This window comes from Zootoca vivipara, chromosome 10 (assembly GCF_963506605.1).
Source record: "Zootoca vivipara chromosome 10, rZooViv1.1, whole genome shotgun sequence".
NCBI lineage: Eukaryota > Metazoa > Chordata > Lepidosauria > Squamata > Lacertidae > Zootoca > Zootoca vivipara.
This window is the reverse complement of record NC_083285.1, coordinates 14514305-14539257: the sequence shown is the minus strand read 5'-3', so window position 1 is coordinate 14539257 and position 24953 is coordinate 14514305. Positions and strand designations below refer to the sequence as shown.

General features: G+C 44.3%; 1 protein-coding gene across 1 annotated transcript in view; it reads right to left on the bottom strand.

Annotated features, from left to right (window-relative positions):
- The window catches only part of GRM8 (glutamate metabotropic receptor 8), a 496390-nt gene that overhangs the window by 371428 nt on the left and 100009 nt on the right, over positions 1–24953 (bottom strand). Inside the window, exon 2 of the mRNA XM_035128427.2 lies at positions 14822–15038. Within this exon, the coding sequence (XP_034984318.2) occupies positions 14822–15038 (217 nt within the window). The remainder of the gene's footprint in view (positions 1–14821; positions 15039–24953) is intronic.

Here is a 24953-nt window from a genome sequence, read left to right as displayed (position 1 = left end):
GGAAGATCATTTCATTGGGTGGTTATTATACTTGTTGACACAGAAAATAAGTTTGCTGCTTGTTCTCTCGGGAGATGATATGCATATTATATCCCAATGAATAATACGATTGTTCCTGAAAGGAGAGAGGTGAGGTGAGAATTCATAGACACATATAGGACACTCAATGAACCACAATTGAGGAGCATAAGAATCTGCCTTCTGCTATTATTATTATTATTATTATTATTATTATTACTACTACTACAGTGGTACCACGGGTTACAAAAACTTTGGGTTACAAGCACTTCGTGTTACAAACTCCACTAACCCAGAAGTAGTACCTCAGGTTGAGAACTTTGCCCCAGGATGAGAACAGAAATCTCGCGCTGGCAGCACGGCGGCAGTGGGAGGCTCCATTAGTGAAAGCATGCCTCAGGTTAAGAACGGTTTCGGGTTAAGAACGGACCTCAGGAACGAATTAAGTTCGTAACCCAAGTACCACTGTATTATCATTATTATTAAAATTTGTATACCGCCCTATACCCACATGTCTTAGGGCAGTTCACAATATAAAAGCATAAAATATATAATAAAAAGAAAGACAAGAACAACCCAACGATCCATTTTGTCTGGTGCCTGAAGGTGTCTTCTTCTTCTTCTTCTTCTTCTTCTTCTTCTTCTTCTTCTTCTTCTTCTTCTTCTTCTTCTTCTTCTTCTTCTTCTTCTTCTTCTTCTTCTTCTTCTTCTTCTTCTCACTCATAGTAAGATTGTCTTCCATGAACATGGTTTTAACAGTGGGTCCGTAAGTGACTGTGGAGGCCAGTTCTGGATTCACACGTCTTTCCACAGTGGGGACATGGGTTTCCAGGTGGGAGTTGATCATGGTGTGGATTTGCCAAGCGTGCCTTCCTCTTAGCATGTTTCTCCCTTTCATCCCGAGTTCAAGCATCTTCAAAGCCCATGACACCTTTGGTAAAGGCTGTTCTCCAATTGGAGCACTCGCAGGCCAGTGTTTCCCAGTTGTTGGTGTTCATACTACATTTTTTTTAGATTTGCCTTGAGAGAGTCTTTGAACCTCTTTTGCTGCCCACCAGCATTACGTTTTCCATTTTTAAGTTCAGAATAGGGTAGTTGCTTTGGAAGACAATAATCAGGCATCCACACAACATGACCAGTCCAACAAAGTTGATGTTGAAGAATCATTGCTTCAACACTGGTGATCTTTGCTTCTTCCAGTACCCTGGCATTAGCTCGCCTGTCTTCCCAAGTGATTTGAAGGCACCAGGCGAAGCTCCCTGAGGAGAGCATTCCATAAATGGGAAGTAGAAAAGGCTTGTTCTCATGGACCCTCCGGACCTCTTGTGGAGGAGGCACATGAAGAAGGGCCACACAATGTGATCTCAGGGTTCGGGTAGGTTCATATGGAGAGACACAGTCCTTGAACTATTGTGGTCCTGAGCTGTCAGGTCATTTGGTCCATCTCCTGTCTGAAGATACCAAGGATTAAACCTGGAACTTCATGCTTATAGTGTCACTCCAGCAGGTGTATCCTAAATGCACATCTACCTAACTTGCAAATGTGGCAGCTTTTGACCCAGAGTGTTCCTCCGGACTGGTTTCAGGATCTCAGTAGGACAGAATAGGTTATATACTGACAGGAAATGAAACTGGGTGACCACCCAAAAACACTTGTAGGCATGACCAGAATTGAAAGTGGGACCACAAATGACTGTCTTGAAAATATCATGAGCACAAAGGAACATAAATGTGGAATAAAGTAACAGCTGGAGGAGGCCAAAGACATACAGTGGTACCTTGACTTACGAAGGTGATCCGTTCTGCGGCGCTCTTCGTAAGTCGAAACCTTCGGAAGTCGAGGCAATCGGAAGTTGAGGTACCACTGTATAATGAACAAGTTTCTCTCTCTAGATATATACAGTGGTACCTCGGTTTATGAACACAATTGGTTCCAGAAGTCTGTTCATAAACTGAAGCGTTCATAAACTGAAGCGAACTTTTCCATTGAAAGTAATGGAAAGTGGATTAATCCGTTCCAGACGGTCCGCAGAGTACTTAAACTGAAGCGTTCATAAACTGAAGCGAACTTTCCCATTGAAAGTAATGGAAAGTGGTTTAATTCGTTCCAGACGGGTCTGCGGAGTACTTAAACTGAAGCGTTCATAAACTGAAGCATGGGTGTAATTGGTTCCGGAAGTCTGTTCATAAACTGAAGCGTTCATAAACTGAAGCGAACTTTCCCATTGAAAGTAATGGAAAATGAATTAATCCGTTCCAGATGGGTCCACGGTGTTCATAAACCGAAAATTCATAAACCGAGGTGTTCATAAACCGAGGTTCCACTGTATACAAAAACATATACATACATACGTGTGTGTGTGTGTGTGTGTGTATAAATACATGCAGTGGACCCTCGGGTTACGTTACCTTCAGGTAACGTAACTTTCAGGTTACAAACGCGGCAAAGGTTTTGCCGCACACGCATGTGCAGAAGTGCTCTGTGCGCTTTCCGTGTTTGCAGAAGAGCTCTATTGCACCGCCCGCCCGCCCGCAGAAGCAGCACCTCATGTTGCTGACTTTTCAGGGTACATAAGGACCCCTGGAACGAATTAAGTTCATCTCCAGATGGTCCACTGTATATATATATAGGGACTTTTCACGAACTTTTAATGAAACATGTTCATCATGCATTGAAAATTGGTGAATCCTAGCAGGTGGAAAGTTACGCATGTGCATTAAAGAACCAGCAAACATATTGCAATCACTAAATTAGGGCTATAAGGCATTACAGAGAGAGAGAGAGAGAGAGAGAGAGAGAGAGAGAGAGAGAGAGAGAGAGAGAGAGAGAGAGAATATCCCAATTTTGCCCTGTCTCAGAGGGTGAGGAAACATATATTCTAATTAATTCCATTAATTAATTTTTAGATCTTGATCACATAAGCCGAGCTTGTCAAAACTTTATTCCTTAAATTAATGGGAAGTGGGTATCGTCATTCCCTTAAGTGAATTTGAAAAATCTCAGCCTTCAGCATTGCCACAAGGATGCAGAGGGAAATGCAATTAAACTGAACTGCAAAGTATAGTTTTGTGCATAGTTTTTAATGCAGATGTCTTACGCTCAAGTAAACAGTTTGGAGGGGAGGGCTGAACCCCTTGCTGAAGTAGCAGAACATTATGTCTATTAACACCAGCAAGAGTAAGAAGTAAAATAGCCTCTCTCTTTTTGCAATAAGATACTGAAAAATATGTTGCACTTTTAACACGTTCTGCAATAACTGGTAAAATTGCTTAATTCCCCCCCCCCCCGGAATTCTTTTTAATGCTCCTGCAATATTAATCCATTGGTGAGTTTTGTGTGGCAATGATTCACATGTATCTAAGCCTTTGTTGCTGAATTTGGGTATTTCATATTAATTACAATTTGCAAGTTTAAATGCACTCATCGATGGAGTTCAGCTCCAGGCTGAAGGTCCGTCCTGGAGCAGACCCTGCATACTTTTATGTTTTATGGAAAGCAAGGCTATTCAGCAGCAGCAGCAGCAGCACAATCAGGAGAATTCACAGAATCAAAAAACTGTAGAGTTGGAAGGGACCCCAAGGGTCATCTAGTCCAACCCCTGCAATGCAGGAATCTCAGCTAAAGCATCCATAACAGATGGCCATCCAACCTCTGCTTAAAAACCTCCAAGGAAGGAGAGTCCACCACCTCCCGAAGGAGATCATTCCTCTGTCGAACAGCTCATGCTGTCAGAAAGTTTTCCCTGCTGTTTAGTCAGCATCTTCCTCCTTGAAACTTGAAGCCATTGGTTCGAGTCCTACCCTCCAGAAGCGGAGAAAACAAGCTTGTTCCCTCCTCCATGTGAGAGCCCCTTGATATATTTAAAGATGGATATCACATCTCCTCTCAGTCTCCTCTTTTCCAGGCTAAGCATACCCAACTCATTCAACCATTCCTCATAAGGCTTGGTTTCCAGACCCTTTATCATATTGGGAATTACTGGCACAGGCTGCATCCACACCATACATTTAAAGCACAAACACACACCACAAGAATCCTGAGAACTGCAGTTTACCTGTCCCAGAGCTGCAACTGTAGCTCAACAAACTACAGAAATATATGGTGCTTACTTTAAATTATTATTATTATTATTATTATTATTATTATTATTATTATTATTAATTACACACCTCAAAACTGTTTACAAAAAGAATTCAGCAATGAAAATAAACAGAAGCAAAGAGAAGCCCCCAACCAGATTATAGAATATGTCAGCATTCTATATATCTGAATGAGCTCACCTAAACTGAAATGTTTTTAGCAGGCATGAAGAAGAGTACAGTAAATGTGCTGGCCTGCTGTCAATAGGCAGTGAGTTCCAAAATGTGATGCTGCAGCACCAGAGTATCAATTTCTTACAAATGTGGAACAAGTACCATCGTACCTTGGAAGTCGAACGGAATCCATTCCGGAAGTCCGTTCAACTTCCAAAACATTCAGAAACCAACATGTGGCTTCCGATTGGCTGCAGGAAGTTCCTGCAGCCAATCGGAAGCTGCATCAGATGTTCAGGTTCCAAAGAACATTTGCAAACCGGAACAGTCACTTCTGGTTCGGTTTGGTGTTCGGGGGCCAAAACAATCGACTCGCAAGGTGTTCGGGATTCAAGGTACGACTGTATTATGTGGCACATCTAACAGTACCAGTTCCACAGTTTGAAGCTGTTGGGTGGGGATATATGGAATAAGGGAAATGTATTGTGTGTGCAGAGCCTTAAACTGGGATCTCGGAGCTTTATATGTTAGGCAGCAGGCAATGCGTTATATGTTCTGTCAGTGAAGGAATTTCTGATGGTGCAATAGAACGTGTTCCCTCTCTTCTACCTCTGTTTGCCCTGGGCCCTCCCCATATCTGATCCAGAGGATTAGGGGAGACTTTGGAACAGATTTAGGGGGTGTCAAGGGGACACACTAGCAGAGGAGAAGGAGGGAAAGTTGTGTTGAGTAGCCCAAAGTCTCTGCACTGAAAGAACAAGTGTGTTGAATATTGAGTTTAAAAATAAAATTACCTGCTTAAAATAATGAAAAATTGGACTGTCCTAGCTACATCAACAAATTCTGCTGGCACAACAGCATTCATTGATTTGCTTTCCCAAAAGACTAGCCTATATGAGTCACAGCCAGACTTAGATTCTGGCCGACACAGTGACTTGTGGGGGTGGAGATGGCTTTTCAAGTCCCCACTGCTACTGACAGACCTCTCTGGTCCAGATCTCATACACATTCAGCAGGGAAAGAACGAAAGTTATACTGACACTCTGTTAAAATGCTTTTGCTCTGTGACAGTGTAAGTAATCGTTTAACTTCGAATTCCAGCACAACAAATTCATTTACAATTTTTCCAACACAAACGCCTCAGAAAAGAAAGATTACAAAGATCCCTGTTATCACCAGGGATTTGTTTATTTAAAGAAAAAGGCAATATTAGTCTTTTAAAACATTTAAGCCGATCACCCACCTGTCAAACTAAAAAGAATTATTTCTTGCTAAGTGCAAAATTATAATCTTATTTTCAGGTACATATCATAGAGGCAACTAGTATGACTTATACAAATTTTTGAACGTGTATGGACTTTTCCCTCAGCCATATATTAATTTCAAACGTTTCAGATGTCAACCAGCAGTAGAGATGTTTGATGTCTTCTTGCATACTTTGGGTCTCCCATGCACACATACACTCAAGACTTAAGCTGATGCGTACAGTGAAACCTCGGTTTATGAACACCTCGGTTTATGAATTTTCGGTTTATGAACGCCGAGGACCCATCTGGAAAGGATTAATTCACTTTCAATTACTTTCAATGGGAAAGTTCGCTTCAGTTTATGAACAGACTCCCGGAACCAATTGTGTTCATAAACCGAGGTACCGCTGTATATATATCTATATAATCACACTACCAGCTGCAATTTGGTTGCATTACCAATCTGTACATCACCAAGGGTATACAAAGTCTTATACAAGGCACAGAAGTGACACAACAATGTCCAGAGAGCCACTGTGTTGCTATAAATGGCTTCCTGCACTACACATGCAGCAGCAGCAGCAACTCTCTCAGATCACAATAGAAACATACAATACTGCCTTATAGGAAGTCAAACTACTGATCTATCTACGTTGTTTAGTATGGTCTGCACTGACTGGTATCAGCTCTCCAGGGTTTCAGATAGGACCGTGGTTGCATCTCCTGCATCCATAACAGATGCTCTTAACACTGAGCTATAGCACTTCTCTCCTGACATATAAACCTTTCGTTTTTGCAGGGCCTCCTGCCCTTTTCTTTACACACCTCCTTTTCTATTCCCACTGCCAACCCAAGCCAACATTCACGTTCAAGACTCCCATCCATATATAGTAATCCCAAAACAAACCATTTCCCAATCTGGCATAAAACCCTTCCTGCTGTTATCTCTTGCTTCTCACTTCTGAGAGCTCCCACCAACTTCTTTCATCTCACATGGAAAGCTTTAGAACCGTGTAGATATTGCCCTCAGCATGAGGATCAGCTGAGCTTTTATTGCCTCCTAGCTGTAGCAGTTAGTAAACTCATTATGTATGTCATGTTCCCATCAGCTAAGAATTTCCCTGCCCACCAACCACAGCAGTGGCTAGTTTGCCAGCCAAGCAGAGAAAGCTCTTGACCTACTGTTTCAATCAGCATGGCGGGAGTCTATTAAGTCCATATGTTTCAACATTCCTCAGATGAAAAAAAAAAGGTCATTTCTCACTCCCCCACCCCAAATGACCCTCTTCAACCCCCAACATTTTCAGTCTCCCTTCACTCCCAACACAGAGCATTTCCTATCAGAAAAAAGGCAAATGCCACTATCATGACACCAATGGGAGACAACACACATGCCCTCCACCATCCTCAGATTTTAATCTCAATTTTATTTTATTTCATTCTTTGGTAGATTCACACACACACACACACACACACACACACACACACACACACACAAATAAAAACACCACACCAATAAATAAATTTTTAGAGAGGGGCAAGATTAGACATTGACGTACAAAGCATTTTTTTTTGAATAAAAAAATCAAGACTACCTGAGCTCTGATAGAGTCCCCCTTTTCCCCCCACAGAGGGCAGCCCTGCCTTCTTGCCTCCCCTCAGAGCCAGTGTACCATGTGGGGCTGGGTCTCAGCCTCTCCTCCTCTACACGCACTCTCCAGCAACCACTACAAGCCACCCAAGGGAGGAGCCCAGTAGCAGTGACCATGGAGAGCCAACAGAATGCTCCCTTGCCACTGCCACTGCTTGGTATAAGCACCAGCTCATCCTCCTTCCTGAGCTCAGCAGTGAAGGGACTTTCCAGGATCAAATCAGAAGCTGAGATGGCTTTGTAATTCCAGGACTGTCCTTGGAAAATCAGACCACTTGGGGGGTATGTAATCAGGGGTGGGAGAACCCTTTTTGGCCTGAGGGAAGTTTTTAATTTTTGATGTCTTTGTTGTTGTTGTTGTTGTTGTTGTTTAGTCGTTTAGTCGTGTCCGACTCTTCGTGACCCCATGGACCAGAGCACGCCAGGCACTCCTGTCTTCTACTGCCTCCCACAGTTTGGTCAAACTCATGTTCGTAGCTTCAAGATGTCTTAGTGTGTTTTAATTTGTTGGAAGCCGCCCAGAGTGGCTGGGGTAACCCAGTCAGATGGGTGGCATAAAGGTAAAGGGACCCCTGACCATTAGGTCCAGTTGTGACCGACTCTGGGGTTGCGGCGCTCATCTCGCGTTATTGGCCGAGGGAGCCGGCATACAGCTTCCAGGTCATGTGGCCAGCATGGCAAAGCCGCTTCTGGCAAACCAGAGCAGCACATGGAAACGCCGTTTATATAGTAACAAATTGTTGTTGTTCTTGATATTCTTATCATCGTCATCATCACCATCAACCACTTCTGGATAAACATCCCGTTGGAGGTCAAGTGCCCATGCCTGTGCTGGGCAGAGCAAAAGCGAGAAAGCAAGTGTGGTCGACAACAAAAGTGGGCCAACCAATCCAAATTTCACCTTTGTGTGGTGTATAGGTAGGTCTCTGTCCTTCTGTGTCCTTCAGCTAGGTAAACAGGAGGCACTACGAGAGTTCAAGGGCACTTTCCAGGCAGGCAAAAACAGTCAAGGAGGGTGTAAAGCAGAAATGGTGAGAGGTGTGGCCTAGATAAGGTGTTGTGGCTGGGGAGAGGAGCGTGGCTTGGGGACAGTCCCAAGAATCAGATGGAGAGACTTTCATCCTGCAGGCTTGAATTTCCTCACTCTGGTTATAAATGCAGGTAGGGGAGAGCGGGGGAATGCCTGAAGGACAACGTGTTGAGCGTGAGATCTGGACTGGCTCATCATAACTGCAGAAAAACCCCTTTCCCAAACAACTCCAACCTTTCCAAACCACAGGACAATTAGACACCCACACCCCACTCAACCCCTTCCCACTGACAGATGACTGGGTTTCTCCGTATTATGAGCAGAGAGTAAGAGAGAGTTCAGAAGGTGCTAAATGTTTCCCCTTAATAATAAGCCAGAGCGTTCTGCCTTGTCGTTTTTTATTCTCTCCCTTAACTGCCTGTCAAAAGAGGCAGCTACTTCCCATCAAGACTCATGTTGATGCTTCACTGGCCACTAGCAGGGATAAAACCTGTCCTCCAGCATTCCACACATCCCATTAAGGGGACGGATTGGATTTCATAATAAGAATGTTGCAATAACCGAACCAAGCAAAAAAAAAGCCGGCGCCCTAGAGAGACTTTGTTTAATCATTCTCCGCTGCCAGACTTTGAGAAATGAAAGGCCAGCCGCTGCTCTTTTCCCTGCTTGCGGCTCAGGCTCTCTGGCTGTCACTTCTTTGGGACACATGATGCTCAAGCGAGGCACAAAAATACATATGAGAAAGATTAGGGAGAAGGAAGCCTCAATTTACCAACAAACATTTTGATAAACCGAGGAAAAGGAGGAAATGCTGGAAAAGGAGCAGCGGCGGCAATCCAAGTGAGAGCTTGGTAAAAATGCCATTCGTCTTCAGGAGTGTCTTGATCAAGGCAACTCTTTCTTGTTCCCATCATGTCAGTGGAAGAGAGATGGTCCTGATGGTGCAGATCACTGGATCTTCCTCCTTTGGCAAGAGCCATTGTGTGTGTTTCTGTGTGTGTATGTGTACAATTCCCCCCCCCCCATAATGTAAGTTACTTTTGTTACTCAACCATTACATTCCAATTCAACAAAACTACTGTATTGACTTCCCAGCTCACCCAAAATCGATGTTTATAACTCAAATTACATACAATTGTGTTTTATGGTTCCGTCTTATCTAATTTCATCCTCTCTAACAAGTCTCTTGATATACGCTGCTGTTTTCTTACACTTCAAACCTCACTGTGGTCGTCGCTTATGGGAAATAACATTTTATATAGGCTAGAAAGGGTTTCTAAATTTGTATCTTTTGTCAGTGCCATCCATTTCGCCATCTCTGCATATTCCAAGATTTTCACCAACCATTCTTCCTTTCAAGGTGTTCTCGCCTCCTTCCATTTCTGAGCATAGAGAATCCTTGCCGTTGTAGTCACATATATAAATACCGTTGAGGCTTTCTTTGGGATTTCCCAGGAAGAAGTCTTCTGGCCTCTTGGGAAAAGTCACTTACTTTCCCCCCCTTAATTTAATTAATGACAAGGGCCATTGCTGATGTATGCCCTGCTTCCCATTCTTATCTCCCACCCACTGGTCTGGCCCTCCAAGCATCACCAGAAAGTTCAGTCTAGTTCAGGGGTGAGGAGACTTTCTCACACCGAGGACCACATTCCCATCTGAACAATCTTCTGAGGGCCACATGCCAGAGATGGGCGGGGCCAGAGGCAAAAGTGGGTGGAGCAACCAATTCATTAAAAAAATTCTTTGTACAGTAGTGCGTAGTTTCTATACACAATCCTCCCAACCGTCTATCCAGAGAAGCAGGAACCATTATCAGAGTTCCAGGAGACATACCAGACAGGCAAAAATGCCTGGGATGAGAAGCAATGCACTCTACGTGGGGCTACCTTTGAAGGTGACTCGGAAACTACAACTAATCCAGAATGTGGCAGCTAGACTGGTGACTGGGAGTGGCCGCCGAGACCATATAACACAGGCATCCCCAAACTTCAGCCCTCCAGATGTTTTGGACTACAATTCCCATCTTCCCCGACCACTGGTCCTGTTAGCTAGGGATCATGGAACTTGTAGGCCAAAACATCTGGAGGGCCACAGTTTGGGGATGCCTGATATAACACCAGCCCTGAAAGACTTACATTGGCTCCCAGTACATTTCCAAGTGTTGGTGCTGACCTTTAAAGCCCTAAATAGCCTCAGCCCAGTATACCTGAAGGAGCATCTCCACCCCCATTTGAGGTCCAGCTCCGAGGGCCTTCTGGCAGCTCCCTCACTGCGAGAAGTGAGGTTCCAGGCAACCAGGCAGAGGGCCTTCTCGGTACTGGCACCCACCCTGTGGAACGCCTTCCCAGCAGATGTCAAGCAGATAAACAACTATTTGTCTTTTAGAGGACACCTGATGTCAGCCTTGTTCAGGGAAGTTTTTAGTGGTTGATGTTGTACTGTGTTTTTAATATTTTCTTGGGAGCTGTCCAGAGTGGCTGGGGCAACCCAATCAGAAAGGGTTGTTGTTGTTGTTGTTGTTAAGGTCAAGTGAGGAATGTCTCCTGAGGAGTGGAAATGCGGCCTGGGGAGAGGCCTAACAGTCCACACCCCTGTTTTATTACATCTTCACATTTGGGCATTTTTAGAATCAGTACTTTCTCACTTCCATTTGCCACTTCTGTCCCAGGAAATATTAATATTCAGCTCAGATGTGTACTACATGTGATCTTTGCAGGTGCCTAATATAAACCTGTGACATGTTATTGTGGTACTGCGTTGACCTTTTCATTATGCTGCGTTTCAGCCGACAGTCCGTTCCTTTTTCTCTTCCGCATAGTTAAGGAAGTGACAAGGAGAAAGGACAGTCAAATGCATTTGCAAAATGTTTAAAGGCTCAGATTATCATAACCTAAAGCAATACGGAATTTATTCATCTTTTACTAAGAGCTGGGGGTTTTCTTTAAGCCACCAGACCAGTCCTTCAAACCGTTCCCATTCTGTTCATCAGCAAGCTATTAAATACCTGCAAGATCCAAAAATCTTTCCAAAAATTGCATACTGTTAAAGGAGGGGTGAGGAACCTGGTTTAGCCTTAGCTCTGTCTTCCTTAGTAGGCAACTATCTGGAGGCTGTTTGCCAGTGTTGGGAAGAGGGGAAGGAGCAAAAAAAGGTGACTTTTGCCCTTGCACTGTAAGCTGCAATCCAGCCTTGCAAAAGATGTTTCTTTCTACATGCAAGTAAATGCCTTTCCATCCTCCACCCAGGGATCATCAGAGGACACATTGCAACCTGGCAAAAGCATGCATGGATGTTATTGGCCCAGAGATGGAAAGAAGATAAAGGATAAAGTCCCAGCCAGAGAGGAATGGCAGATCAAGTTGATGGACTATGCTGAAATGGCCAAAATGACCGGAAGAATCAGAAATCAGGAAGACCAAGATTTTAATAAGTAATGGGGGAAATTTATAACTTACCTTAAAGACTATTGTAAACAGTCAAAATCGTTAGTAGGATTGGAATAGCACTTGTAGTTTAATGGTGAATTTTGGACACAAAGGGATGTAAAAGATTTGGATTGTCATAAAAGATGCAGGAGGAAATGATTGACAATAGGACCCACAAAGGGGAGGAAGGGAAGTCCAGGAGATTCTTCGGAATCTTGTTTTTATGTTGTAAGTTGGATAATGTGACAAAAGTTTGATTTGGAAAAAACAAACAAATAAATTTTAAATAAATAAATATGCAAGTGAGAAAGGCGAAGGTAGAGTAAAGCCTGGGATGTGTGTAGCCTGACAGAGAAGGTGCTGCCTGGGCAAAAGCCTGAGAGCCTGACAAGGAGTCCAGAGTGACCCAAAGTTTCCTACCCCTGCATTTAAAAAAGCACACTTTTCCAATCAATATCCCAAGGAGCGTCTGCATTAGTTAAGAATGCGCTAAGAATTGTGATGAGGGAACTGTGTTCTTAAATCTGCCTATGAAGAGGAATACAAGTGACTGGGCAACCAAGATCTCGGAGACACCACCTTTTCAGCTACCGAACCACACTTCGGCTGACCTCGACTCCTGTTTTCTTTGGTCATGGCAACTTCAGTGATGTAGAGGCACCACCCACCCAACACCGACATTGCAGGGTGGTGACAATGTCTGAGCTGTGTGGGTTTCAACCATGGGATCAGTGGATTGGCTCCACCAGTGCACTCGCATGGCCCCAAGTTTATTGCCCCCCCCCCCACACACACACCAGAAATGCCACTGTCTAGAGAGCAGCTCTGCACTCCTTCTACAAAACAACCAGCTACTCTTAGTCACCTTTGCTGGGCACAGTTATCCAACATTTGCGGACATATCATTTTCAAGCATATGCGGCATAGAGATGATCGGTTCCTGGTGAGTCTGATATCGACCATTTCAACCATGTTCCACTTTCTACCTATTTGTGCTTGTATGCATTTAGCATAACCTAGGGTTAGCTTTCATGTAGAACTCTAATGCAAAATGTAGTATACCATATTTTTCCGTGTATAAGACGCCCCCGTGTATAAGATGCTCCCTACTTTTGGGGACCCCAAATTTTGAAAATGGGCAGATGCACTATCCGTGTATAAGACGCCCCCAGATTCTTAACCTTATTTTAAAGTAAAAACAAAACAAAACACCTAGTTTTATACTGTACGTGGAAAAGGACGGTGAGTCTCTGTTTGAGCATTCATAGATTCCTAGATGAAAACTGCATAGTCAGGATTACTCATGGAGAAACACACTTAATTTTGTCTAGTACTTCATCCGAATGAAATTGTTTCCATACAACTTTAAGACATACTGCCACAATAAGAACTATGACGGTATAGTTAATGGATGGTGGAGTTGGGCTAGGAGGTTGGGGTTCAAATGCCCACTCACCCATAAAGGTCACTAAGTAACCTTGGCCTCTGGGCTCTCTCAAACTGGTCTACCTCACAAGGGATCTCCAACACATGTCACCCTGAAGTAATTGGGAAAAGGCAGTGGCTGAGCTTCATGCTCTGGCACCGGGGGGCAGAGAGCAAGCGGGGGCAGGGCTGGTGCGTGTCCCGGGTGTGTGGTGCGCATGCGTCCGAGTGGCGTGGCATGCCGTCTGCAGGGGCGTGGTGCCCAGCATGGGCAGGGGGACAGCCGCTATGGCACCCCACCAGGAACGTGCTGCTGGGGGCGGTGCGCTCCCCCCGCACTCCTCTTCCTCCACCAGTGGAAAAAGGGCAGCTTGCCCAAGACTTCCCCCACCCAATCAGGGGTGGCCTAACAGGAGGCAAAACAGGAAGGTGCCACCCCTCTCCACACACTCGGGTTGCATAGTGGCAGCTTCCAGTGAAATCTTGCAAAACCATGCCAGAAGCAGTGATGGTAGCAGGGGTGCGCCCTATAGGATTCCACCACCCAAGGGAGGATGCTTCAATCCACCTCATAGGCCCTAGGTACTGTGGGTGGAAAAGTAGCAAGTATGTTGAGTCATTCTCTGTAGCGAGAGTTTCACTGAGACTAGGTTGCAAGAGTGGACACTGAGCAAATTGAACTTCATGGCTGCATATTTCAGGATGCCGCAACCACCACACCCACCATTCCCTGTTCTCTTTCATCATTTAATGGAGGCATAAAAATCCATTGTTCTTCAAGACGACCCAATGTCCCAGTCAAAAAGAAACAACTCTAATGAGATAAAGATAAAGATCAAAGAGATGGCGGAGGGGGGGGCACCTCATGCTAATGACTTAAGAACTAGGGTATGTTAGGAGTATGTAAGGGGGAAATTGATGGACAAGATTAACAACTTCATAAAATGCAATGGAACAGATTTACCAACTGTAGAGCTTAAACATCTAAAACCCTTGATTATCACACAATGCATATTTTTTCTTCCTCTCCTCGATGTGTTGCATTGCCCAAATAGTGTTTGAGGTACCATTTGCCAATGTAAAAGCACTGAAAGGCAGGCTCACAGTGTGTGTGCAGAATTTGAGGCTTGCAAGTTCAGAATTGACCTGTGGAATCCAGAAGACAACAAAGTATAGTCACCACATCATGAGGGAGCCATATATCCTTGAGAACACTACATTCTTACACCCACTCTCTAGTATAAAAGTACTTAATGACCCTGTCTTATTGCACACTGAAGCAATAGGAGGTACATACACAGTCTACGTCAGGGCTGGGGAACCTGTGGTCCTTTGGGTTTCGTTGGACTACAGGTCCCATCATCCTTGACCACTGCCTGGGTTGATGAGAATTGGAGTCCAACAGAGAAATCGGAGATGCCACAGCGTCCTCATCTCTGCTGTATATCGCTTGTTAGCCACCAAAGATTTAACTACGGTACCACTGCTACCTTCCAAAGCAGGCCTAGGAATTAGCTTGCCTTTTTTGATAGCCACTTTTAATTGAACTGGGTTCCTGGTCAAAACATTTCCTTCCTAACTAGGCACAAAAATGTCACACTGAGAGACAAATGAGAAACAAAACTAATCCCTCAAAAGGTAACTGCAGGGGCTAATAATTCCATGCAGGTCTAAGCAGGCAAAACCAAGCTCAACAGTTTACCAACTTGTCAGCTCTAAACACGTTTTGTTAAAAAGCAAACAACTAACTAACTAACTGATGTCCACTTACCAGTTTCCCTCGAGATCTGTGTGAATGCTTCAACGCCGCTCTCTCCATAGTTCCCCTCTGAAGCAAGTGTCGACACATAGTTCCATCCAAGTGCTGTCACAATATCAACCATGGCTTGGGCTTGGTAAGAGTCGGGTGGGACCACCCGAGAGAAAAAATCATACCTGGTGTTATCACTTAACTCTGGTGCTGTAGATGCATAGCTGATTTGAGGTATCTGCAGGGGGAGGAACAGAACAAAGGTCGTTTTTACACCTCTGAAGCGTAAATTGCAAACCAAGTGTGATCTCCGACCTAAGTCACACACAAAGGAAGCGCCTTGATTTCAACAGGTCTACTCAGGGTATCCCCTTCATGGATCATTGCCTTCAAGGGGCTTGAATAACTTCAAGAAGCTATGAGCTATGCCGTGCAGGGCCACCCAGGACGGACAGGTCATAGCCGAGAGTTTAGACCAAATGTGATCCACCTGGGGAAGGAACTGGTAACCCACTCCAGTATTTTGCCATGAAAACTCCATGGACATAAAATAGGAGAAGCTTTGTGAAGAAAGTGAGAGTTTCCAAGGCATGCTCTGGTTCATGGGGTCACGGAGAGTTGAACACGACTAAGACGACTAAACAATAAACAACTCAGGGTATAAGGTAAAGGTAAAAGATCCCTGGACGGTTAAGTCCAGTCAGACTTCATTATGGGGTGTGGCACCCAGCTCCTGCCAACCTAGCAGTTTGAAAGCATACCATCGTAAATAGATAAACAGGTACCACTGCGACAGGAAAGTAAACAGAGTTTCTGTACATTCTGGCACTCATCACGTTGTCCCGTTGCGCCAGAAGCAGTTTAGTCATGCTGGCCACATGACCTAGAAAGCTGTCTGTGGACTCAGGGTATAACTAACATTGAAAATCTGCTTTAACTAAAGTTAGCAATCAAAACTAAGCTGCAAATTATCAGTAAACCTTTTGAGGCACAAATACCAATAATAAACCTGTGATTTTATGCATGCTCATCAAAAGATATGCAAAAGTTTATACCTGATACAAATTATCTTTTTATAATATACTAGAATAAAATAAATATTTTTTTAAAAAAATCTAATCTAAAAAGAAACGGGAGCAAAGAGAAGGGAGAAGGGAAAAAGAAACAGAAGAAAGAAAAAGAAAATTTAAAAGGGGGGGGGAGATGAAAAGGTTTCTGATTCCCTGTCAGTCAGCTAAATATAGTGACTTGTTCAAAGTGTTCACTCAAATTGACAACCAACTATTTTCTAAAAGCCAATGTTTTTTTCAATCTTCAAATCTAGATATTACAAGTTAATTTTCTTTTACACTCAATAAGTCCATAGGAAGTGTTTCCGATATTCAATAACTGAGGTTTATTCATTTCAGTGGGGCCAACTCTGAGTAGGACTTAGTTAGGAAGGCTGCTTTATACCAAGTAAGATCTGTTGGCCCATTTAGCTCAATTCTGTCCACACTGACTGCCTTGCCAGGATTTCAGACTCAGTTCTCTCCCAGTTCTACCTGCAGATGCCAGAAGACTGAACCTGGGGTGTTGTGCATGTAAAACAGATGAATACAACCCAAAGTGCATGTTTCTAAAGACAAACAAAGTGTTCCAAAGCTTGATTATTCCAAAGAGGAACCAGATTATTAATTTGTATGCAGGGTCCTCAAAAACATGGACATTATTTCACTCCTCCGTGTTCTTTTTCTTTTAAAAAAAGCAAAACAGCTGTAAAACCCTGCATTCCTCAAACCTTAATATGATTCCTATATTGTTTCCAAAGGGAATGACTAAGTACATTTCAAGAAGAGTGGTGTGGTTTTTTTGTCAATAATAATGTGTGCTGTCGGTAATGTTACTAAATAAAAATTACAACTTAAAATTATTACTTTCGCTCGGAGCTGTAAATTTTATGAGTTTATCTTGACAGTAACAGTCCTATAAACCCCTGTAAAATATCCCAGTGCATTAATCAGGAGCCTAAGTCAATCAAGGGACCCATGAAAGTTTAACATAGCACTGTCCAAACTGAGTCGCGCCCATAAATGAAATATATCAAACCTATATCTGGTTCTTGATTTCTGGACCCCATAGTGCAGAACAGGGCTGGGACACATCTGACCTGGCGGTCGAATTACAAAGCCCTCCCCCCCCCAACCATGTCCACCTGCCCGACCCCAATATCACATGATCACATGGGAAGTCTGGTGTGATGCAGGTAAAAGTTGTGTCTACCATCACTTTGAGGTTCGTTTGTATTGTATTGTATTGAAAGTAGTTTACTTTCAAAAGGCAAAGCCTGGTCACCTGATGCGATAATGACGTCAGGTGATTGGCAGGTGGGAAGCCTCATGAAATTCATGAGGGGGGAGTTTGAGATCTGGCCCCACCCTAGTACAGTGGTACCTCGGTTTAAGTATGCAATTGGTTCCGGAAGTCTGTACTTAACCTGAAGTGTACTTAACCTGAAGTGAACTTTCCCATTGAAAGTAATGGAAAGTGGATTAATCCGTTCCAGACAGGTCCGCAGAGTACTTAAACTGAAAGTACTCAAACCGAAGCGTACTTAAACCGAGGTATGACTGTATAGAACAGGCATCCCCAAACTTCGGCCCTCCAGATGTTTTGGACTACAATTCCCATCTTCCCCAACCACTGGTCTTGTTAGCTAGGGATCATGGGAGTTGTAGGCCAAAACATCTGGAGGGTCGCAGTTTGGGGATGCGTGGTATAGAACCTGAAAAGCCAACCGCAAGAAACCAGAGGCTAACATGCTACTAAACCCAAAGAGTTTGTAATATTTTTCACACATTCACATTTGTTCACTATGAAGGGAAGGCAATAAAGTTTATCCCACTGGCTAGAAAGGAAACACCCCTTCTAACCAGGCCAGGTGCGCAATTGCCCTAACATCTCCATAAGGCCTACTTAACTGTGTCACAACAAGGGGAAATAATAGGTGTAGAAATATACTTTAGTAAGTCTGGTAGTCCCACACCTGCCATTGACATTGCATGACCTTAATCAAACCTTTCCTTCAGTGACTCGTTGGTTTTCAAAGTCCTTCTAAGGTCTAGTTTACTGTGTCAGCTGTTGTTGGGAGATGATTGTGAAGGGCATCAGGAGTCTACATTTTCAAAAAATATAAGATGCCCTCAAAGACCCGTACTACCCACATTAAAAGCATGGGATGGGAATCCATCATTAAGGAGAAGTCATTTTAGGCTAATTCCTTAAGCCACAAATAAATATTCCTCCAGTTCAAACATTGGATTATTACTTTAGAGATAGCAGCACTGAAACGTTGACATTTTTAGTCTTCCGAATGTGACATTTTCCCAAAGGAAGCAAAATTGTCTCCTAAACGCTAATTTCTGTCACACTGGTTTCTCAGCATGTCATCCTGCAGTTCCTCGGGGGATGCTGCTATCTAGAATGCTAGCCTGGCGACAATGGTCACGACATCCATAGAAGCTTATCCCTGTAGTTTTCATAATGGTTTCCTTGTTACAGAGGATAAGGCTCGGATGAATGGTTCCCTTTTCATTCAGACTCAGACTTGACTAGGAACAACAGGTCCACACAGATCCCTACAAACAGGCCTGAATCAGGTGCCTCATGGGGCCGATAATGTCCTATGCATATTCATTAACCCATATGCCAAATGTTTCAAAACTGCCATCAAATGTCCTTGCCCATGTAAGACACTATTGCAGGTGAGGGACTGTGAGCAACACCATTGGTGGGGTGTTTCTAGGACTAAGGTGAAACTGTGAAGTCCCCTTGTTATTTTTGCCCCTGGATGCTGCAGGCTGTTTAAGTATTCCTAGCAAACTACAAATCCCAAGGTACTTTGGAGGGAAGCCATATTTGTTAAAGTGGTCATAGAGATGATAGAATTGTAGAGTTAGGGTCTGAGGATCACCTAGTCCAGGCATCCCCAAACTGCGGCCCTTCAGATGTTTTGGACTACAATTCCCATCTTCCCCGCCTATTGGTCCTGTTAGCTAGGGATCATGGGAGTTGTAGGCCAAAACATCTGGAGGGCCGCAGTTTGGGGATGCCTGACCTAGTCCATGGGTACATAGCTGCCAAGTCTCCCATTTTTCGTGGGAAACCCCCAGATTTTAATCCATTTCCCGCTGTTATCCTGAATAGAAAAAAATCCCGGAAATCCCCCGGATTTCCTACCTGCCAGGGAATATGAAGATGAGGAAGAATGGGGAGCAGGGGGGCTGTTGTTTTAAAGGACAAGGGCGGGCATTTCAACCAGCTACAAGCACTCCGTACTCACTGCGCTAAAGGGAAGCACCTTCGTGCTTCAGCTCTAGAAAGCATTTTCCAGTTGTTGAGAGAGCGGAGAGAGAGGTGGAGATATCAAGAGGGAACCATAGAGAGGAGAGTGGAGAGATCAAGACAGGCAGAGTCAGCGAGAGGGAACCATGCGGGAGCTGTTCGCCCCGGCGGGGAGCAGCCCTCGCCCGAGCGTGCTTCTTCACGTTCATACGGTCGCCACATCAGCGGCTTGGGTGCCTTTAACCAATGAAGGGCCTCTCTTTGGATTTTGAGGGGGAGGGAAGTGTTGCTCTGGTAACGCCAGGTGAAGGTGGGATACCAATGGGGAATTAGGTGGGGGGAGGGGGTTATTGGGGCCTCTGCTAAGGGGTCGTGTGGTGGTTGGTGGGAGCCTTCCTGGGGAACCCACATTGCGGGAAGCTTATTAGCACTGAACTGCCAAAATGCAAGTGTATTTGTGGGAGCCAGAAAGAGACTACAGAGGAGAGCAGAAGGCAAAACATGCTCAGAAATGGCTATTGAGGGAGGCTCCATTTCGGGTGCGGCTCTGCCCATGTCTGGGCACCGGAAATTGTCCGGACATGCGTAGAAGCGACTTCTGGTGCTGCGCCGCTGCTGATCCCACATTTTTCAGCGGGAGACTTGGCAGCTATGTGGGTAGGCAAACTAAGGCCCCGGGGCCGGGGCCGGTCCAATCACCTTCTAAATCTAGCCCACAGATGGTCCAGGAATCAGCGTGTTTTTACATGAGTAGAATGTGTCCTTTTATTTAAAATGCATCTCTGGGTTATTTGTGGGGCATAGGAATTCGTTCATTTCCCCCCCCCAAAAAAATAGTCTGGCCCCCCATGAGGTCTGAAGGACAGTGGACCGGCCCCCTGCTGGAAAAGTTTGTTGACCCCTGATTCTAGTCCAAGCCCCTGCAATGCAGGAATATGCAGCTGTCCCAAACGGGGATTGAACCTTCAACCTTGGTTTTATCAGCACCATGCTCTAACCAACCGAGCTATCTAGGCCGATACATGAGTGCTTTTAATGTATAGCATGAATGTGGCCTTATATTCCTTATGATAGTGAAACCAAACCCAAAACAAGGACAGAAAATAAGAGTGGCTCAGAAACACAATGGATTGCACGGATACAAATTCAACGTGAATCTTGGGGCTGTTTACACCCCGAGTACTCAGGGCTGGTCTAGGTAGAGTCCCGGTGGCGCAGGGTGCCGGGCCAGTAGGGAGGGCGCTGCGCGGCAAAGCTGCGCGGAAGCCATGCTGCGCCCTGCGAGGGCAGGGGCGCCGGAGCGATCTCTGCCCCTCAGCGCCAGGGCGTGTGACCTGCTCGAGACTGCCCTGCAAGTACTGTATACTATAGCACAAGGATTAAATGCCTGATAGATGGCCTGATAGACCTTCCCCTATGTGCATTTGGCATAATGTCGATAAAAGCCTAGGCTTGCACAAATTGTGCATTCACGAGCTCTTCCCATGCAATTGGGACCCTGCCTGTTCAAAAGTTCTCTGAACAGTCATGGACAGAACCTACATGCGCAAGCTACCAGTACGTGCACAGATCTTTCCCGACTTCACACCAAACATAACATCAGCTGCAAGCACAACCTATTTGTTCAGAAGAACATCTGAATAGTGTCCATCTCCTTATAAAATATAAACCTATCCAATGTGGAATCTGAAAGCAATGAGCTATCAGGGGAAGGGAGGGGGAAATAGCCAAAGGAAAACAATACAACATCATGCGCATGTAAGATCAAAAGAGTTACTCTCCCTATTTTGTTACAGTTTTCTTCATTATTTTAGCAATTAATTGGATTGGAGTCTCTCAAGGAAACGCTTGGAGTGAAGGGCCTGAGGGAATGACAAAATAGCAATTTCTCCAGTTTTCAAAAAAAAGGGAGGGAGGGAGGGAGACTTCTAGAGAAATGGAAAATAAGTACAAAAGGAGATCTTGCATCTGAAATTACGCCATAATGATGCTGCTCAACTCAGATCTCTTGTAAAGGTAAAGGTAAAGGTAAAGGTACCCCTGCCCATTAGGTCAAGTCACGAACAACGCTGGGGTTGCAACACTCCTCTCGCTCTATAGGCCGAGGGAGCCAGCGTTTGTCCGCAAGCAGCTTCCGGGTCATGTGGCCAGCATGACTAAGCCGCTTTTGGCGAACCAGAGCAGCACACAGAAATGCCATTTAACTTCCCGTCGGAGCGGTACCTATTTACAGTATCTGCTTGCACTTGACGTGCTTTTGAACTGCTAGGTGGGCAGGAGCAGGGATCGAACAACAGCAGCTCACCCCGTTGCGGGGATTCGAACCGCCGACCTTCTGATCGGCAAGCCCTAGGCTCTGTGGTTTAGACCACAGTGCCACCCGCGTCCCCAGATCTCTTGTAGGCAGCATTTTTTCCAGATGGAACTCACCGGAACTCACTTCCGGCACCTCTCAGGTAGCATTATAAGATAACGAGGGAGGCATTTATGGTGAGGTCCAGCACCTATTTTTCTAGAAAAATAGCACTGCTTGTAGGATGGGTATGCACCCAGAACAAGCAGCAGTGGGCAAGTGTTGAGGGTCATAGAATGACTTTTCTTATCTCTGCAGCTACGATCTCCTGGGTGACATGGACACCGTTAGGCAATTGAATGTGCCTGTTTACTCCATCTGTTTTCCTCCCACCCTCTCTGCATGGCCCCGGATGTTGGCAACCCATGCTATGCCACCGGTTGCAGGAGCAAGCCTAAAATCACCCTTGAGCACATAGTGATTAGAGATAATGCACTTACTTGGCAATGTTGGTAAAAAATAAAGAAAGAAACCCCAACTGCTGGTCTTTCTCTATCAATATCAGTGCCTCCTCGCTCCCAGAATGAGGGGAACAATAGAATCCTCAAGGCTTTCACACTCAGAGAGCTGCCTCATCCAGTGCCACATCATCCAAAATGAGAGGCACGCCACAATCCTCAAGGCTTTCACACTCAGAGAGCAGGAAAAGCATTTTGCTTGTTTCACTGACTGGCTAAAGGGGGACCTCTCTTGCATGCAGCTACCTCTAGAAGAAGTGAAACTGATCTCTTGGCACTATCAGCAACACCTGCACCTGTTTCCCACCAAGGAGGGAGCAAAACACCCACCAATTTATTGGGAATCTTTCATAGATGCAACTGCAGGCTTCCTCAACCTCGGCCCTCAAAATGTTTTTGGCCTACAACTCCCATGATCCCTAGCTAGCAGGACCAGTGGTCAGGGATGATGGGAATTGTAGTCTCAAAACATCTGAAGGACCGTGGTTGAGGACGCCTGTACTACTGTTTCCTCAGCTACAGTCTGTAATCATCTATGTATCACAGTCTCCAAATGCTATCTTTGGATGACATCCCCTCCTGTAACATGGGACAATAAATTAGGAGAGGTTTTTTAAAGGGAGACAATTAATGCTCTATCCCAGGCATCCCCAAACTGCAGCCCTCCAGATGTTTTGGCCTACAACTCCCATGATCCCTAGCTAATAGGACCAGTGGTCGGGGAAGATGGGAATTGTAGTCCGAAACATCTGGAGGGCCGAAGTTTGGGGATGCCTGCTCTATCCCAATCTCTTTGCATCCTTATCGGTTGGCACAAATACAGAGGAATCCTAAAACAAAGCTTTCATAAGATTATAAGAAGAACCTTTTTGGATCAGGGCAAAGACCCATCTAGTTGAGCATCCTTTTCTCACAGTGCTCAACCAGATTCTTATGGGAACTCTGAAGACCTGATTGCAACAGCAGAAGATAGATTATTACCAGTCAATGGTATATCATTGACCCTGAAAACCTTCACGTAACATTGCCAACAGAGAAGTTGGACTGACAGGTTTATACTTTCACTTTGGGTGGGAATGTCCCATCAGTGTTGGTGTCCTGGTACACAGTTGCCAATTGCGGCCAAGAATTGCCCCGCATTAGACTGTCTGTGGCTAACTATAAAGGCTATGCTTCCTTGTCATATTATACCTACCGACCCTGGATTCCTGTATAAAGACCTCCCTAAGCAATTGTGTGCAGCTGCAAAGTCATGTGTAGCATAGGACTGGGAGTTACTCCAAAGTAGCAGTAGTTGGCTGATAAAAATTAGGGAGACTGGTAACTTTCAGATGACCTATTCATCCTGATTTTTTATTTTTTTTATTTTGCACAAAGATGCAGGGAGGTTAAGACGGCATTGGCTATTTATTGAGAATTCACTCTGATTTGTTTGCAGAAAGGTTAGTTGCATCAAACAGGTGCCAATGCATTTCTATTGTCACATTCCTTATCACAATCAGCATGATATTTTAGGGAAGCGGGTTTATTGCAGAAGAGTTCAAAATCAACTTCAATTGCACAACCTGAATTTGCTGGCAGGTGTATATCCCACCTGAAAGTAGTGAAAGTATGGAAGCCCTCCATGATTAAGTACAAACCTATTTAGCAAATCCAGCAAGCAAAGAATAGTAGAATTTTAGAGATGGAAGGGCCATCTAGGAATCACAGCTAAATAATATCGACAGAAGGGCATCCAAGCTCTATTTAAAAACCTGAAAACAGAATTTCCTGTTTGTTTGTAGTAAGTAGTTTTAGTGCACATTTTCTGTTTATCTCCTCTGTGCAAGCCATTCTGATCACATTGTAAACAAACACATAGATGCATTTTTCGCTTTTCTACCTATGATTCAGCTACAAAACTTGCATATTCAAAGCCTATCAGTAGTTACGGTAGTTTGCTTTCTCCTTTTCCTCTTAATTGGTGATCTTGCTGTACTGTTATACAGTGTTTGTCCTTTTCCTTGCTGGGATTTTAAACTTTATTTCAAGATAAAAATTCAGATGGTGAAAAGAACAAAATGAATGGACAAAAAGCAGAAGGAAGCACAGCAGTCACAGGCTGCTAGAGAAGGAGCTAGCCACCAAACCACCCCCTAAAATACATGCATATTTAAAACAAAAACAAAAACAAAACACCCTCATGGAGGAGTCAGTCAGAATCTAGCCTTGTTCTGCAGTAGTCTATTCTGCAGTTCCCCCCCCCCCAACAAATTAAGCCAATAGTATTAGCAAAGAACATTGCCACCCTAAGGAATCAGAGAGCACATCTTCCTAGATGGGACAAAGCTGCAAGCACATTTCACGACCGGCTGTCCTATACATAATAAATGTTCTTATTTATTACAGGCTCAAAAGTAATCAGCTGGATTAAACAGATGATGCAGTCTTTTCCCAGTGACAGACAATTAAACATTTGCACCACGTTTTGTCCATTCCCCCTTGTTTGATGTTATTCCGATAGACAAAGGGATTGCATGAACATGTCGCCCATGGTTCCTTTGGTGTTTAATATGAAAATGAGAGGGGAATGAGGAGGTTTTGGAATGGACAATCAAAGGACCTCAGCTGAGTACACACTGAGTAAGAAACCATGAAAGAAATTATGACTTTTATCAGAATTCCTGGAAATATTTGGTTTGTAAAAGGAAGGGGGGGGAAACACCTGTTACGGTTTACAAGCTCTGTTACATAAGGATAAGGAATTTAGGCATTCGATTTATATGGCTTTTATATTACAAAAAAAAACCCACAACTAAGTGCATTTTTATGTTTATGGAATATAATGCTTCCTAAGCAGAGTAACTGCAACAATCTAGTAAATTAAGTAATGTGTATTTTATTTTACTTTTTAAAAAGTCACTAAATTCTGGCTACATACCCAATATAGATCTTCAGCTACTGAGGTATAAATTGGCACAGGATTATTATTTTTTACTGTCATTTTAAAGTTTTGGGGGGGGGGGTTTTCCTGTCATTT